The sequence below is a fragment of the Gobio gobio genome (assembly GCF_949357685.1).
Source record: "Gobio gobio genome assembly, chromosome: 4".
Lineage (NCBI taxonomy): Eukaryota > Metazoa > Chordata > Actinopteri > Cypriniformes > Gobionidae > Gobio > Gobio gobio.
In genome coordinates, this window is record NC_137100.1 from 2646481 (window position 1) to 2666278 (window position 19798).

The 19798-nt window shown below is 39.2% G+C and overlaps 1 protein-coding gene across 1 annotated transcript; it reads left to right on the forward strand.

The window, feature by feature from the left end:
- Positions 1-582: 582 nt before the first annotated feature.
- Positions 583-18617, forward strand: LOC307124725 (cytosolic phospholipase A2 gamma-like). The gene is made up of 14 exons (XM_079814150.1): positions 583-646; positions 788-813; positions 964-1212; positions 1639-1840; positions 2437-2539; positions 2624-2764; positions 3157-3222; positions 12741-12788; positions 13008-13112; positions 13314-13460; positions 13622-13699; positions 13776-13930; positions 17907-18072; positions 18155-18617. The coding sequence occupies exons 2-14, from the start codon at positions 788-790 to the stop codon at positions 18346-18348; spliced, it is 1680 nt and encodes a 559-aa protein (XP_079670276.1). The 5' UTR covers positions 583-646; the 3' UTR covers positions 18349-18617.
- The last annotated feature ends 1181 nt before the right edge of the window (positions 18618-19798 follow it).

The following is a 19798-nucleotide window of genomic DNA, read 5'->3' on the forward strand; positions in this document are numbered from 1 at the left end:
ACAAAATCAAACCAAAATCAATAAACATGCAAAATATCAATATGTACAAGCAGGTAAAATCATTATATAGAAAATTTACATTAGGCCTATATGTATTATTATTGTACACTCTCAGAAATAAAGGTAAAAAACTGTCACTGGGGCGGGACCTTTTCAAAAGGTACACTTTTGTTCCTTTTAGGTACTAATATGTACATTTAAGGTACCAATATGCACCATTTAGGTACAAAAGTAGACTGGGAAAAACTGTAAAACACACTTTTCACACTCTCAAGATGCAGGGGTAGTGTATACTCTCCAAAATTTTTTGCTTTGGAATATACTTTTTCATTTTATTTTATTTTATTATCTGTTTCTGGTTTCATTTGTATGGGTTTGTGATTTCTATCTGCTCGCTCCTCTATATAGTTCAAACACATATTATGTTTTCTCTATGTGAACCCCACCCCAACCCACATACAAGGCAATTATATGGAAAATGTTTTTTGTTCTCTGGAATTCAGGCTCATAACCTCCACCTCCTCACGCGATGATATCTAGACCTTCAGAGTCCTATAAAAGAGCCTCTTCTGTCCGATCTGAGAGTCGACGGCGGCTGTTTCACTATTGGTGAAGTATCGAGATTTTACAAGACTATACAAGAACAGTGAGTATATGTTTTAGTTACCAAGTTGCGTTGCTTAATAATTTGATAATGTGAGGTTGATCAAAAGATTGTAAAATTATGTTTCCTACTAGTTTTGGAATTATAGATTTTAACTTTAATGTTGACTCCATTGTTTTATAGATGAGTGCATCCAAACCCCAGGGAAGGTAATTCTGCTCATTTTCCTTTGATGGAAGCTGTGCACTTCATTATATCACCTATAAGCACTGAACTGCATTATAATTAACCTCTACATACTGGATTATAGCAGTATGTGATGTTAAATTCAGCACTGGTGTGTGTGTGTGTCTCTGTAGTTGTGAGGTGAGAATCGATCACTCTCTGAATAAGAAGGAGAAGGAGTTTGTAGCCAAAAGGAGAGAAGATATTCTACAAAGCCTGGAGAAGCTGCAGATAAAGTGCAGTGAGGCGCCAAACATTGCATTACTGGGTTCTGGAGGAGGAGAAAGAGCCATGGTGGGTTTGCTGGGATCCCTGGTTCAACTCCAGAAAACTGGTCTTCTGGACTGCATCCTTTATCTGAGCGGAGTCTCTGGATCCACTTGGTACCTACAACACACACACACACACACACACACACACACACACACACACACACACACACACACACACACACACACACACACACACACACACACACACACACACACACACACACACACACACACACACACACACACACACACACACACACACACACACACACACACACACACACACACACACACACACACACACACACACACACACACTCTCTCTCTCTCATAACACACACACACACACCTAAACCTACTAACCACAGAAAACTTTTTTACATTTTCAGAAAGCATAATTTTGTATGTTTATTAATCAATTTCCCTCCCCACATGCAGGTGATCTCAGGTTTTACTATATTTAATTTTTTTTTTTTTTACTATGTTTTACCTTGTTGGGGCATTTGGTCCACAATGTAACATGTTGTTCCTCTGAAGGTGCATGGCCTCCTTATATCAGGAACCAGACTGGACCACTAAACTAGAGACCGTGAAAGACAAGATCATCAAGAGACTCAACGGTCCTGGAGTCAGCTTGTTAGATGTATTTTTCAAACTGAATAAATATTACCTAAAGAAAGATTTCTTCAGCCTGACTGACCTCTGGGCAACGATGTTCATCACGTTTTATCTGAAAGAGGTCAGTATCTCATACCACAACCCTCAATGATCTTAATGAGCTGCTCACATTCAGTCTTTAAAAGTGCTACATTTTTAGTATTGATATCAGTGATTCTGAAACCATATTGAAAATATGAATGTTTTAGGATTTAGACAAACAAAAATCAGTTCCTATAGCAGGGGTCCATACTTCATACCTCGCTTAATATATCTGAGATGATTTGACAGATCTTTTAATCGTGATAACTGATCTCTGGCTAATTTGGTTATTATCGCCTCTGGTTCGGTAATGAACTCTTATGATAAAGTAGCAGTGGCTGGGACAGATTTCAAATATCAACGCCGCTTAAAAAGATGCAATCTAATCCTGTTTACATGAAATAAACTGCTCCTGAGCAAGTTTAAGCTATGACAGCAAGTTTAGGATGAGCTTCAAAGAACCAAACAATCCAAGATCATGCCAAATCATCATCCAGCTAACTGAGTCAGCCACGTACGAAGAACAGACCCCAGGTGCTTTTCACTTGAGCTTGTTTGTGACTGAAGAAATTGTGCCAGATCTCCCATACACCAACATGATAAGTTGATTTTTACAGCTGTTGTTTTTCTCTTCAGATAGACGAGCACACACTCACAGAGCAGTGGAACCAGCTCAGTAAAGACCCGTTTCCCATCTACACCGTGATCGACAAGCAGTGCAAACATGACAAAGATGCAGGTGTGTGTGTGTGTGTGTGTGTGTGAGAGAGAGACAGTTAATGTGTTAGTTTCAGCTGTTATATTGATGTGTTTCTGTCTGCAGACCCCTGGTTTGAGTTCACTCCACATGAAGCGGGTTATTCCCTCATTGGAGCGTTTGTGGAAACCTCCAGCTTTGGCAGTGAGTTTCACAATGGCTCTAAGAAGAAGAAGCAGCCTGAAATGGACATGCTGTACCTGCAAGGTAACACACTCTGTTACAGGAGAGAGTTTATTCATACTGATAATATCAACTTACATTCTACAGATTCTGTATTGTACACTGTATGTTGACCTGAATCAGAGAATAGTGTGAAATAGATCAGTAGTCTCTGGGACTGATCTGGAGATCAGGTCTGTCAAAACTAAAAATGTAAACATTACAATTAGAAATATTGAAAAATTATTTAAAAAGTAATTTCAACAAACACAATGTGGTGCTGCTTTTCAACATAAACCTTCTCATACACAGTGATTTAAAGAAAAGAGCATGTTTGCTTAACAATAAGAGCTTAAATCAGACTGTACATATCTCATTAAAAAATCATACATTTTGTTTATTGTAAACACTTTTAAACTTAAATGTGTTTCCTGCAGGTCTGTGTGGCAGCGCTTTAGCTGATGGAGACGAGAACATTAAATTCCTCTGGGAAAAAATAAAAGGTGCAACTTTATTTGACTATTGATTATCACTTATTGACTTTATGATTAATACTTCTGATGGTACTCAGCTTGAGAGGGTTATCTGGCTTGATGATAAACTGACTTTTAGTTCTCATATTGATAGCCTTTTAAAAAAAATTGAGACCAAGGTAAGGCTATTTTCATTTAAACTATTAGTTGAAAGTACCTTTTTGTCAGTATTAGTGTACTGTTCTTGCTGAGGTGTAGCAACTCCAACTAAACAGTGAGCTAAACTCTCTCTATTCATGAACATGAAGGAATCCTAGGTTCTTTGTGTGCAGATTTATTTTCTTCACATCGTACTGAATCCATACATATGAGACGAGTGATGAAAGACGAGAGCGTTGAACAAACAGCAAAAAATCCATTATACATAAATTACTTTTAGCCTACAACATGAAATCCATATGCTTAAGTTAACTTAGTCAGAACAAAGATTATGTACAAGCAATGCTTCTGCTGGATAGTCAAAGGGGAAGGATGCATTTTCCCCGGCGCAATGACCGTCTGCATTTTTTAACCAGTCTGACGTTTCTAACATGGTTTCCTACTCCCGGTTTTAACTCAGTAAACAAAAGTCAAAATAAGAGTCTGCAAGAAACTGAAAGTATACCAAATTAAATGCATAAAAATTTAACTGAAATGCCTGGAGGGCAGAACAATTGGACTATGGTGATATTATATATATGCATGTGTAACCTCTCCTGTTCAAACCGCCCCTCTCTAAGCGGGGCTCGAACCCGGGTCCTCCGGAATGAGAGTTGGATGCTCTAACAATGAGGCTAAAGGCTGCAACCCCTAGCGTCAGTCACTAGAGCGTCTCTTGAGATCAGAGGAGTGAGGTTTACTCGCACATATTTGGAACAAAATTGGATGTAGTCTATCATGCTGCTTTAAAGGGATAATTCACCCAAAAATGAAAATTCTGTCATCATTTACTCACCCAAAAGTTGTTCCAAACCTGTATGAGTTTCTTTGTTCTGCTGAACACAAAAGAAGATATTCTGAAGAACGTTTGTAACAAAGCAGATAGAGCAACCATTGACTACCATAGTATTTTTTTTCCCCTAATATGGCAGTCAATAGTTGCTCTATCTGCTTTGTTACAAACGTTCTTCAGAATATCTTCTTTTGTGTTCAATAGAACAAAGAAACTCATACAGGTTTGGAACAACTTTTGGGTGAGTAAATGATGACAGAATTTTCAATTTTGAGTAAACTATCCCTTTAAGGTTTGCTACAGGTGCAAGTGTCCGTACACATCATTGTATATTTCTAGTTTGTTGACACACTGTACTAGTATCTATAATACTAGATCAACAGATAAACTTTTACTCAAGATGCCAGTTTTTCATACAGAAATAGGTAGATCTGCTTTTTCTAATGACTAAATCTCCACGGGCCAGTTGTTCAAAACATTTAATCTGGATCAAAATGATCTGGATGTGGAAATCCCATGTTTTGATATCCAGGATCAGGTAATCCATCTTACTTTCACGAGTTCACACTTACATATAATTTATGGAGAGTAGTTTAAATGGGTATTTGGCGTGCTGTCCGGGGGGAGGGCTTCGAGCTCTGAATTTTGGCCCGAACCCAAAGTACCCCCCAAAAATGCTAAGCATAGGACAGCCGCCTGCTAAATACCCCCCAAGAAGAGCCGAGCTTGGCGGGCTGGCATTCGTGAAGGGGCTTGATTGCTTGACCGGTAGGCCCTTGAGGGCTGCTGCGGCACATCATGCCGGGGGATTGCCTGCAATAGAAAAAATGTAAAAAGAGAAACATGGGAGAGACAACAGTATTAAAACATTAAACATTTCCTTGTTGCGTGGAAACTTTCCACTCTTTCGTTCTGCGTGGAAACTTTCCACTCTTTCGTTCTGCGTGGAAACTTTCCACTCTTTAGTTCTGCGTGGAAACTTTCCACTCTTTCGTTCTGCGTGGAAACTTTCCACTCTTTCGTTCTGCGTGAAAACTTCCACTCTTTCGTTCTGCGTGGAACTTCCACTCTTTCGTTCTGCGTGGAAACTTTCCACTCTTTCGTTCTGCGTGGAAACTTTCCACTCTTTCGTTCTGCGTGGAAACTTCCACTCTTTCGTACTGCGTGGAAACTTTCCACTCTTTCGTACTGTGTTGGAAACTTCCACTCTTTCGTACTGCGTGGAAACTTTCCACTCTTTCGTTCTGCGTGGAAACTTCCACTCTTTCGTACTGCGTGGAAACTTTCCACTCTTTCGTACTGTGTTGGAAACTTTCCACTCTTTCGTACTGCGTGGAAACTTTCCACTCTTTCGTACTGCATGGAAACTTCCACTCTTTCGTACTGCGTGGAAACTTTCCACTCTTTCGTACTGCGTTGGAAACTTCCACTCTTTCGTTCTGCGTGGAAACTTTCCACTCTTTCGTTCTGCGTGGAAACTTCCACTCTTTCGTACTGCGTGGAAACTTTCCACTCTTTCGTACTGTGTTGGAAACTTTCCACTCTTTCGTACTGCGTGGAAACTTTCCACTCTTTCGTACTGCATGGAAACTTCCACTCTTTCGTACTGCGTGGAAACTTTCCACTCTTTCGTACTGTGTTGGAAACTTTCCACTCTTTCGTTCTGCGTGGAAACTTCCACTCTTTCGTACTGCGTGGAAACTTTCCACTCTTTCGTACTGTGTTGGAAACTTTCCACTCTTTCGTACTGCGTGGAAACTTTCCACTCTTTCGTACTGCGTGGAACTTCCACTCTTTCGTACTGTGTTGGAAACTTTCCACTCTTTCGTACTGTGTTGGAAACTTTCCACTCTTTCGTACTGTGTTGGAAACTTTCCACTCTTTCGTACTGCGTGGAAACTTTCCACTCTTTCGTACTGCGTGGAAACTTTCCACTCTTTCGTACTGCGTGGAAACTTTCCACTCTTTCGTACTGCGTGGAAACTTTCCACTCTTTCGTACTGCGTGGAAACTTTCCACTCTTTCGTACTGCGTGGAACTTCCACTCTTTCGTACTGTGTTGGAAACTTTCCACTCTTTCGTACTGTGTTGGAAACTTTCCACTCTTTCGTACTGTGTTGGAAACTTTCCACTCTTTCGTACTGTGTTGGAAACTTTCCACTCTTTCGTACTGTGTTGGAAACTTTCCACTCTTTCGTACTGCGTGGAAACTTTCCACTCTTTCGTACTGTGTTGGAAACTTTCCACTCTTTCGTACTGTGTTGGAAACTTTCCACTCTTTCGTACTGTGTTGGAAACTTTCCACTCTTTCGTACTGTGTTGGAAACTTTCCACTCTTTCGTTCTGTGAGGGAACTTTCCACTCTTTCATACTGCGTGGAACTTCCACTCTTTCATACTGCGTGGAAACTTTCCACTCTTTCATACTGTGTGGAAACTTTCCACTCTTTCATACTGCGTGGAACTTCCACTCTTTCATACTGCGTGGAAACTTTCCACTCTTTCATACTGCGTGGAACTTCCACTCTTTCATACTGCGTGGAAACTTTCCACTCTTTCATACTGCGTGGAACTTCCACTCTTTCATACTGCGTGGAAACTTTCCACTCTTTCATACTGCGTGGAAACTTTCCACTCTTTCATACTGCGTGGAAACTTTCCACTCTTTCATACTGCGTGGAACTTCCACGCTTTCATACTGCGTGGAAACTTTCCACTCTTTCATACTGCGTGGAAACTTTCCACTCTTTCATACTGCGTGGAAACTTTCCACTCTTTCATACTGCGTGGAACTTCCACGCTTTCATTCTGCGTGGAAACTTTCCACTCTTTCATACTGCGTGGAACTTCCACGCTTTCATTCTGCGTGGAAACTTTCCACTCTTTCATACTGCGTGGAACTTCCACTCTTTCATACTGCGTGGAAACTTTCCACTCTTTCATACTGCGTGGAACTTCCACTCTTTCATTCTGCGTGGAAACTTTCCACTCTTTCGTACTGTGTTGGAAACTTTCCACTCTTTCGTACTGTGTTGGAAACTTTCCACTCTTTCGTACTGTGTTGGAAACTTTCCACTCTTTCGTACTGTGTTGGAAACTTTCCACTCTTTCGTTCTGTGAGGGAACTTTCCACTCTTTCATACTGCGTGGAACTTCCACTCTTTCATACTGCGTGGAAACTTTCCACTCTTTCATACTGCGTGGAAACTTTCCACTCTTTCGTACTGTGTTGGAAACTTTCCACTCTTTCGTACTGTGTTGGAAACTTTCCACTCTTTCGTACTGTGTTGGAAACTTTCCACTCTTTCGTTCTGTGAGGGAACTTTCCACTCTTTCATACTGCGTGGAACTTCCACTCTTTCATACTGCGTGGAAACTTTCCACTCTTTCATACTGCGTGGAAACTTTCCACTCTTTCATACTGCGTGGAACTTCCACGCTTTCATACTGCGTGGAAACTTTCCACTCTTTCATACTGCGTGGAAACTTTCCACTCTTTCATACTGCGTGGAAACTTTCCACTCTTTCATACTGCGTGGAAACTTTCCACTCTTTCGTACTGTGTTGGAAACTTTCCACTCTTTCGTACTGTGTTGGAAACTTTCCACTCTTTCGTACTGTGTTGGAAACTTTCCACTCTTTCGTTCTGTGAGGGAACTTTCCACTCTTTCATACTGCGTGGAACTTCCACTCTTTCATACTGCGTGGAAACTTTCCACTCTTTCATACTGCGTGGAAACTTTCCACTCTTTCATACTGCGTGGAACTTCCACGCTTTCATACTGCGTGGAAACTTTCCACTCTTTCATACTGCGTGGAAACTTTCCACTCTTTCATACTGCGTGGAAACTTTCCACTCTTTCATACTGCGTGGAAACTTTCCACTCTTTCATACTGCGTGGAACTTCCACTCTTTCATTCTGCGTGGAAACTTTCCACTCTTTCATACTGCGTGGAACTTCCACTCTTTCATTCTGCGTGGAAACTTTCCACTCTTTCATACTGCGTTGAACTTCCACTCTTTCATACTGCGTGGAACTTCCACTCTTTCGTACGACGTGAAAAACGTTCCACTCTTTCAAGCTATAGGGAACTTCCACTCTTTCATACTGCGTGGAAACTTTCCACTCTTTCATACTGCGTGGAACTTCCACTCTTTCATACTGCATGGAAACTTTCCACTCTTTCATACTGCGTGGAAACTTTCCACTCTTTCATACTGCGTGGAACTTCCACTCGTTCGTACTGCGTGGAAACTTTCCACTCTTTCATACTGCGTGGAACTTCCACTCGTTCGTACTGCGTGGAAACTTTCCACTCTTTCATACTGCGTGGAACTTCCACTCGTTCGTACTGCGTGGAAACTTTCCATTCTTTCATACTGCGTGGAACTTCCACTCGTTCGTACTGCGTGGAAACTTTCCACTCTTTCATACTGCGTGGAACTTCCACTCTTTCATATTGTGTGGAAACTTTCCACTCTTTCGTACTGCGTGGAACTTCCACTCTTTCATACTGCGTAGAACTTCCACTCTTTCATACTGCGTGGAAACTTTCCACTCTTTTGTATGGCGTGGAAACGTTCCACTCTTTTAAGCTATAGGGAACTTCCCGCTGTACTGCGTCCATGGAAACTTTCCATTTCTTACTGGAACCTGAGAACACAAAAGAGAGAGAGAGAACAGCAACAAAACAAAAAATATGAGTGTTTGGTCAGGAGATTCTCAGTGTGTACTAGTCAATAAGGGTTTGGTGGGCTATTTTGATGTGGAACCGATTGGTCCTGATATAGCTTTGGAAAGCTTCGGATGACCATCTCCCGAGAGCTTGGATCTGCTGTTGGGAGAGGCCTTTTTGAGCTGCTGAGGTTGCTGCCCTAATACTGAAGGAGTAGCTTGAAAAGTTCTTTGCTGGGACCCCTGATAGTTGGAGAACGGATTTGAGGTGTTTCTGGAACCAAAAGCGTGTCACAGGTTTGTTAGAATCATCTGAAACTGGGGTTCCAAGGGAGAACTTAAGCCATTAAGTCCTTGACTGACTGGTCAGTCACCTCGCCTTTATTTATAGCGCTTTTTTACAATGCCAATTGGTTCAAAGCAGCTTCACAGTGTTAAACAGGAAAATAATGCCGAATTTGGTTCTGACTGGTATGATTAGATTGGCGATGAGAGGTTGAAAATGTAGATGAAATCCAAGCATCTAAGGAAACCAGAAAAGGCTAGGAGGACATGGCGTTGAGTGTTCGGGCGGTATTGAGGGGCTGGTAGTCTGTGCGGAGGGTGTCAATACCTTTGAGGATACCAGCATTATAGGTTGTCTGATGTCGGGACGGGTGGGCTGGGATCTTTCAATCCCTTTGATCAGAGAGAGGTTGGTGAATTGTTTATCTCGGGGGAGGAATCGCCGTACATCAATTGTGGAAAAAACTGGATGCAGCTCAAGTAACCTTTGATGTATTAAGGTAAAAACTAAATGAGGTGATTGAAAGGAGAGAAATATCGGGGAATGGCATGTTTATAAGAGAAGTGAAATGCTTTAAACATCTCCTGGCCATCACGTAGCATCGATGTTTCTGGGAAAGAACATCACTGCTTTGGCAGTGGAGAAAATTAGCCAGAGAAACTCAGCTCCTGTGGGAGCAGAGGGAACAGCACTGCTGTAAGTAGGAGAAAATTAGCCAGAGAAACTCAGCTCCTGTGAGAGTCGAGGGAACAGCACTGCTGTAGTAGGAGAAAATTAGCCAGAGAAACTCAGCTCCTGTGGGAGTCGAGGGAACAGCACTGCTGTAGTAGGAGAAAATTAGCCAGAGAAACTCAGCTCCTGTGGGAGTCGAGGGAACAGCACTGCTGTAGTGGGAGAAAATTAGCCAGAGAAACTCAGCTCCTGTGGGAGTCGAGGGAACAGCACTGCTGTAGTAGGAGAAAATTAGCCAGAGAAACTCAGCTCCTGTGGGAGAAAAAGTTAGACGGACAAATGGAGAAACACATTTGTGTAACCGAATGGACTCTTATTTTGAAATGTGTATGCCTTATTATTGCAAGACGCTCATTCAAATTCATACGAGCGAGAGAAAATACAGTCTTACAACTGTATACACCGTTTTCTTTACAGTGATTTATATCGTAATATGTTGTCATTGTTGATTCAAATTTGCTTTGCATAAATGTATGCTATTCATTGATTGTGAAATGCTCTGAACTGAAGCATTCTGAAGCATTGTTCAAGCCAGTAGAACGCACAATGGTGCCACATTCAGATTTTGAAACGTGATCTCACATTAATTCAATGAAATCATAGCCTTTGAATTTTTCTATTTCATAAAATATATATAAATATAAGATGGCATATAAATCATTGATACGCTTGTAATACAATAGCCTGCCCTACTATAAGGTATTGATGTTACATTTAAGAAAGCGGGTCCTCCCAAATACATTGTTTAGTTCGCACACATCTATTTATAGTCACAAATGCGATTATGGTCGCACTGTGTTGAGCCCTGTGTGACCGAGTTTATGTGTCAAGTTGAGAAGTATTGAATCAAGGCAGTGATTATCAGCTGATTCCAACTAGTAGCTGATTGTTTGGCATAATATACTCTGTTGCATTGACAGCATTTTAGTGATTTAGCCTCACGATACGTTCATTCGCTTTACCAGCAGCAAGTAAATTGATCGTTCATCACCACGGCGACCGCATGCGCGTACATGATGAACGCATTTCTCCTGTGTGAAAAGTATCTGTCTGTACTGTAGTACACAGAAGCGGAAAGATCGCAAGAAAAGAAAAGTAAAAGAGTTGTAATACTTTATCTTAAGACAGGAACTGTTGTAGTTCTCCCTGTTGCAAGTCTGTGCTGTGTGCACTCCTTTACACTGTCCGAGCACTGCTCTCGCGGTTGGCTCGTGAATGCTGATGGAAGCGGCCGAAAGGGGTTTTTAGATAGCTTATACATTTTTAAGGAAAAGATTTTAGTATTGTAGAGATGCTTCGAGCCGTGTAGACAGCGTGGGCGGGCGGGGCGAACTGCCGGAAATGCCGTCCATGCTGGCAAACAGTCAATGAACAGAGGTAAGACTGCTGCGTGTATATATATACCTCTTATTGATGATTAGCTGATTGCTCTCCACCTGTGTCAATTATCTGAATGTACTCCTCCCGAACTTTGTTTATAAAACATCATTTTGTGCCGGTTTTTCAAAGCAAAATTGGATTGGATTACCCTGATCCAGAGACACACCTATTCAGATGACCAAATCTGGATTACTAGTGCTCTACGGAGCCCCTAAAGGGACATGGTGATGGAAAAAATATGAGTTTGGGAAAAAATTCTCTCTCAGAAAAGTTTTGCGCATGCGTTCACCCGAGAAACCTTGCGTTCGCTTGCGATAAACTTTTGACTGGTTCATCTCTTATAATCGATAAGAAGTAAAAAGTCTTATAAGTGATAAAAAACACTACGAAAGAGCTTTATTGCCAAGGAATTTTTCTTGGTGCTGAAGCTTCCAGCGCACATATACAATACAAACACAACAAGAACATAGTAATACAAATTCTAAGAATAAAAATATGAAAAATAGTATAAAAAAATATAAGGTCACAGTTACGTTTAGTTAGAATAAACATTTACAGATTATGAACACATATTTACAGTATTTGAGTAGTATGAATATATAAACATAAATAATCTCCTGAGTTTAAAAGATTGCACTAAACAGTGGGAGTATTGCACTTTGGGGGGTATTTAACTGTTCAAGAGGGAAATGGCCTGTGGGAAGAAACTGTTCCTGTGCCCTGATGTTCTAGTGGCCAGTGATCGGAGTCGCCGTCCTGATGGTAACAGTTCAAACAGGCGGAGTCCAGGGTGAGCGAAGTCTGTGATGATTATTGATTATTACTTTAACAATTAGCATAACTAAACAAGAGCAAAGTAAAATAAAATGTGTTTTTGTATTATATGATTCAAAAGTTATATTGACCAGTTTTAAAGTTTTACTACATTTTCTTCCTGGAATCCACCTTGAAATCCTACCCCCTGTTGGGATCAGGATAATCCTGTTTAGGATCAAAGTTATCCAAATCCTACTGACAAGTTTTGAACAACACAAACTGAAGGTTTGATCCAGATTAAAACTAGGATTGGATTCCGTGATCTAATCTGATTTCAGATCCCTTCTTTCCCTTTTGAACAACCCGTTTTCAAGATTTGATCCAATCCAATAACCAAAATCCGATCAGTTTATCTTTGAACAACTGGCCCTATACGCATGGAATGAGCTTCAAGGTATACTACACATGAATCTACCATCTCTTGCATTCTAAAGTCTGTTTTTATGTAACAGTGTAAAGTTTTAATAGTGATTAGGTTTTGTATTGGGTTTTTTTTAGATATGGATGTGTTGCGTTTGTTTATTGAACTTTTTTTGGTGTAATTCATGTCTTGTGCTGTTTATCTTGACCATGACTCCCTGGTAGAAGATATATTGTATCTCAATGGGACCTTCATGGTTAAATAAAAACAACAACTTTACTTTAATTCCATTTGATTTCCCCTCCAGATTTCCTCAAACATTTAGGAGAACAACTTAAAACAGAAATGAAGAAAGGTAAAGCATTTCTTATTACTTTTATTTATTAACAAGTTGACCAATCTTCTGTCTAATGATCTGTTCACACCTGCTGATGAATAAAAAGTTCAACTATTTAATTATGAAAAATAAAAGTGAGCTATAACGATGATTATCATCTGATATCTGAATGTCATACATTTGGGGATGAAAAATTTGGGGTTTGTTCAATGTGTGTTTTCTACTGCCCTCCCATAGGCGAGTGTTACCAGCTGCTTATGGATCTGGTGGACATGAATCTCTCTGTTTTGGATGGCATCGATCCGTCTGATCTCGATAAATCCATCAGAACAAAACTGACCAGTAAGATTTTCCTAAAGTGTGCTAGAAATGTATCTTTAATGGCTTTTCAGCAACATGTAAACCCAACTGCAAAAACAACCATTGATGAAATAACAAATACGGATCAAATATCATGCAAAAAAACAATTAATAAGATACACAAACAAATTTTACCTGCATCAGATAAAGAGAACTCAATCTGCACATTCCCTGTTTTTACAGAGCTCACTGGAGGAAAACAGCTGATTTTTCAAGTGAAAAAACTGAATCTCGCTGATAAAGAAGCTGCAAAACAGTATATGACACAGTACAATATGGATGTGTGCAAAGCAATGCATTTGAGTGTTCTCTTCAGTTTCTGGCCTTTTAGTAGGTTGAACTGTCTTTACAATGTGTTGATTTGTATACTGTACTTATTTTTTGATCATCCAATGATGTACTTTAAAGCTGAAGAAACTATATATACAGAATATAAAACAATATCAGAACCATTAACTGAATTTAAGCAACACTGTGTATTTGTTTCACAGCAATGTTGTTGAGGATGTTGGAATGCATGGCTCAGTGGATCTGGGGCACGAATTATGACTTCCTTCACAACATGAAAGGTGAGAACAGAAACTCAAATGGACAGGTGCTAACTGGGAATTCATTGTGAATAATATAATAATGCTGCCCTCTCAGATAAAGCAGTGCCCTCCGCTCTTCTGGAGAGTGAGACGAGAGACTATGAAGACGCTGGGCTGTTGCTCAACTTACCCTACTTCTCAGTGCTGAGAGAAGAGAGACACATCGACCTCATCATTTCACTGGATTTCAGTGACGGCGATCCTTTCACGGTATTATATACACACTCACTCATTTAAAGGAAAAATCCCCCAGAAATCATCATTTACTTCCTCTCATGTCGTTCCAAACATGTGACTTGTTTCAAGAGGTGAAACATTCTTATGACATTCATTCAAGAATTCACACTTACTTCAAATGAACACATTAACAGACAATTACAAATGCTGTGTCATTTTTATGCACTTTATGGATAGATGCACTTTTATGATGATGGATGTGCTTTTATGATGGACAGATGCACTTTTATGATGGATAGATGCTTTTTTTATGATGGATGGATGTGCTTTTATGATGGACGGATGCTCTTTTATGATGGATAGATGCTTTTTTTATGATGGATGGATGTGCTTTTATGATGGATGGATGCACTTTTATGATGGATAGATGCTTTTTTTATGATGGATAGATGTGCTTTTATGATGGATAGATGTGCTTTTATGATGGATGGATGTGCTTTTATGATGGATGGATGTGCTTTTATGATGATGGATGCACTTTTATGATGGACAGATGCACTTTTATGATGGACGGATGCACTTTTATGATGGATAGATGCACTTTTATGATGGATAGATGCACTTTTATGATGGATGGATGCTCTTTTATGATGGATGGATGCTCTTTTATGATGCATAGATGCACTTTTATGATGGATGGATGCTCTTTTATGATGGATGGATGCTCTTTTATGATGGATAGATGCACTTTTATGATGGATGGATGCACTTTTATGATGGATAGATGCTCTTTTATGATGGATAGATGTGCTTTTATGATGGATAGATGTGCTTTTATGATGGATAGATGTGCTTTTATGATGGATGGATGTGCTTTTATGATGGATGGATGTGCTTTTATGATGATGGATGCACTTTTATGATGGATAGATGTGCTTTTATGATGGATAGATGTGCTTTTATGATGGATAGATGTGCTTTTATGATGGATGGATGCACTTTTATGATGATGGTTAGATGCACTTTTATGATGATGGATGCACTTTTATGATGGACAGATGCACTTTTATGATGGATAGATGTGCTTTTATGATGGATAGATGTGCTTTTATGATGGATAGATGCACTTTTATGATGGATAGATGCACTTTTATGATGGATAGATGTGCTTTTATGATGGATGGATGCACTTTTATGATGGACAGATGCACTTTTATGATGGATAGATGTGCTTTTATGATGGATAGATGTGCTTTTATGATGGATGGATGCACTTTCATGATGGTTAGATGCACTTTTATGATGATGGATGCACTTTTATGATGGACAGATGCACTTTTATGATGGATGGATGCACTTTTATGATGATGGATGCACTTTTATGATGGACAGATGCACTTTTATGATGGACAGATGCACTTTTATGATGGACAGATGCACTTTTATGATGGATAGATGCACTTTTATGATGGACAGATGCACTTTTATGATGGACAGATGCACTTTTATGATGATGGATGCACTTTTATGATGGACAGATGCACTTTTATGATGGACAGATGCACTTTTATGATGGATAGATGCACTTTCATGATAGTTAGATGCACTTTCATGATGGTTAGATGCACTTTTATGATGATAGATGCACTTTTATGATGGACAGATGCACTTTTATGATGGATAGATGCACTTTCATGATGGACAGATGCTCTTTTATGATGGATAGATGCACTTTTATGATGATAGATGCACTTTTATGATGGACAGATGCACTTTTATGATGGATAGATGCACTTTCATGATGGACAGATGCTCTTTTATGATGGATAGATGCACTTTCATGATGGACAGATGCACTTTTATGATGGATAGATGCACTTTCATGATGGACAGATGCTCTTTTATGATGGATAGATGCAATTTTATGATGGATGGATGCACTTTTATGATGGATGGATGTGCTTTTATGATGGATGGATGCACTTTCATGATGGACAGATGCTCTTTTATGATGGATAGATGCAATTTTATGATGGACAGATGCTCTTTTATGATGGATAGATGCACTTTCATGATGGATGGATGTGCTTTTATGATGGATGGATGCACTTTCATGATGGATAGATGCACTTTCATGATGGACAGATGCTCTTTTATGATGGATAGATGCAATTTTATGATGGATGGATGCACTTTTATGATGGACAGATGCACTTTCATGATGGATAGATGCAATTTTATGATGGATAGATGCACTTTCATGATGGATGGATGTGCTTTTATGATGGATGGATGCACTTTCATGATGGATGGATGTGCTTTTATGATGGATAGATGCACTTTCATGATGGACAGATGCACTTTTATGATGGATAGATGCACTTTCATGATGGACAGATGCTCTTTTATGATGGATAGATGCAATTTTATGATGGATGGATGCACTTTTATGATGGATGGATGTGCTTTTATGATGGATGGATGCACTTTCATGATGGATAGATGCAATTTTATGATGGATAGATGCACATTCATGATGGATGGATGTGCTTTTATGATGGATGGATGCACTTTCATGATGGACAGATGCTCTTTTATGATGGATAGATGCAATTTTATGATGGACAGATGCTCTTTTATGATGGATAGATGCACTTTCATGATGGATGGATGTGCTTTTATGATGGATGGATGCACTTTCATGATGGATAGATGCACTTTCATGATGGACAGATGCTCTTTTATGATGGATAGATGCAATTTTATGATGGACAGATGCACTTTCATGATGGATAGATGCAATTTTATGATGGATAGATGCACTTTCATGATGGATGGATGTGCTTTTATGATGGATGGATGCACTTTCATGATGGATGGATGTGCTTTTATGATGGATGGATGGATGCGCTTTTATGATGGTTAGATGCACTTTTATGATGGATAGATGCACTTTTATGATGATGGATGTGCTTTTATGATGGATAGATGCACTTTCATGATGGATGGATGTGCTTTTATGATGGATAGATGCACTTTTATGATGATGGATGTGCTTTTATGATGGATAGATGCACTTTTATGATGGACAGATGCACTTTCATGATGGATAGATGCACTTTCATGATGGATGGATGGATGCACTTATGATGGATGGATGCACTTTTATGATGGATAGAAGCACTTTTATGATGGATGGATGCACGTATGAGGGATGGATGCACATGATGGATGGATGCACTTTTATGATGGACAGATGCTCTTTTATGATGGATGGATGCACTTATGATGGATGGATGCACTTTTATGATGGATAGATGCACTTTTACGATGGATGGATGCACATGATGGATGGATGTGCTTTTATGATGGATGGATGCACTTTTATGATGGATAGATGCTCTTTTATGATGGATGGATGCACTTTTATGATGGACAGATGCACTTTTATGATGGACGGATGCACTTTTATGATGGATAGATGCACTTTTATGATGGATAGATGCACTTTTATGATGGATAGATGCACTTTTATGATGGATGGATGCTCTTTTATGATGGATGGATGCTCTTTTATGATGCATAGATGCACTTTTATGATGGATGGATGCTCTTTTATGATGGATGGATGCTCTTTTATGATGGATAGATGCACTTTTATGATGGATGGATGCACTTTTATGATGGATAGATGCTCTTTTATGATGGATAGATGCACTTTTATGATGGATGGATGCTCTTTTATGATGGATAGATGCTCTTTTATGATGGATGGATGCTCTTTTATGATGGATGGATTCAGTTTTAGATGGACAGATGCACTTTTATGGACTTCAAAACAGAACTCCATTCACTGCCATTATAAAGCTTGGAAGAGCCAGGACATTTTAAATATATTGTATCCGTCTGAAAGAAGAAAGTCATGTACACCTAGGATGGCTTGAGAGTAAATCATGGGGTTATCTTCATTTTTGGTTGAAACTATCCTTTTAATGCCTTTCCACTGCAGACGGTGACGAAAGCTGCTGAGACGTGCAGGAAACTAAACATCCCTTTCCCTGAGGTCAACATTCCCAATGGACACTCAGAGAAACCGAAGGACTTCTATGTGTTCAAAGGCAAAGACGGTCCAACCGTGATCCACATCCCTCTCTTTAATGTGGTCAACTGTGGAGGCAAGTTATGATCTTACAGTAGTCCTGAGTACAACTGAAATATCAACTGTGTTCTGATTTAAGTGTGTTAATGCTTCATCAGATAAAATTGAGGACTGGAGGTACAGATATACCACTTTTCAACTTCCTTACAGCTCTGACATGATCAATGATCTTGTGGAGGTCGCTGGAAAAAACATCACAAACAACAGAGCGAAGCTGCTGGAGCAGATCTGTGCGGTCATTAAAAACCCACAAATAATGAATAATAAACATCAGTGGTGTGCAACGTCATGAAATGAGGTGGAAAAGTCCTCACTGTTTGTTTTAATGGTTTTTTTTATACACATATTTGACACCCGTGCGCATGAAACACGTGAACAGGGCAATAGGCCGATTCCTTTTCTTCTTTACTTCTTTTCTTTACTATGTTAATCATGTTTCAGTCTGTTCATTAAGCAATAAACAGCTTATACCATAACCATAACAGACTGAATTACACTGATTGCTGATGAAAATACTGTAATACTTTGCTTCTGTTCCAATGAATTAATAAACGGTTCTCTAAAAATAAAAAGTTTTGTCCTGGTCATTTGGTATCAAACAGCACAAAAGCTCATTATTATAAAACTGATAGTTGTGGTCCTGGATGCTGATTGGACAATCCAGAGCTCCAGTGTACAACCTCTTTATAATTTATACCTTTTCTCTAGTATTATGGACATACAGTTGGTGCTCAGAATCCCTCTCTTTCCCAGGAATCTTCTCTCACAATGTCAGCTGTTATAAACTATGATGGATGTTGTAGACGAGCATCTGATCCAAAGGAAAAATTGAGGAAGGGACAAACATTTTTCAAAGTAATTATCAGATCTGAGAACTTTTTTGAAGTCTAGCAGGTTTCAAACACTCTCCACCGACCCATACTGCAGCTTATTGGTTGAATAAACCTGTAGCCCCGCCCTAAACTTACCCCATTGGCTGCATCAATGATGCTATTCAAATATGCTACCACTGAAACAACATGACAACATGTGCTGTAGATAAATGATGCTGGGATGAATGATGCATATTTCATTTGATGTATAAAAAGGACAAAAGATAATAACAATGCATGTGATGGCCACGAGAGGGCGACAGAGTCCAACCTTCTCTCTTTGAAATGGCAGTATTTAATAAAAAAAAAAGACTATTTTAGCAAAAATGTACAGGCTCCAATGATGATATCAGTAACAGGCACAAATATGAAACAGATTTTTGTGTAGTTTTTGCTAAGTGTCCAAATGAAAGATAACTACAAATGGAAATCAAAAGATTGAAGGTTATTTTACCTCAGTAAAGTTACAGCTCACTGGAGATTGTCAGCAAATGAACCAAACACGGCATTCAATTGAACAAATGTTACAAAACCTTGAAAAGACAACAGATAAAGTGACAATTAACATAACATATGCAAAAAATGAATACTTGAATTAAATGTATAACTCTTACCTTACACAGTTCTTAACGTCATACATCTAGCAATTTATTTATATTTACATTTTTATTTGATGTACATTTAAATGGTATAATTGTCATATTAAACTTGCATTAAATTACAAGATAAACAAAACAAATAACAAATAATAAAAAAAGTAACATTTGTGAGGATTCTTCTGACTGCACAGTGCTCTGTATTTTGGGAAAATCATATGTGGACAAAAAGGAAAACATGTGGAAAACACAGATAATTCATGTGTTTTTTCCT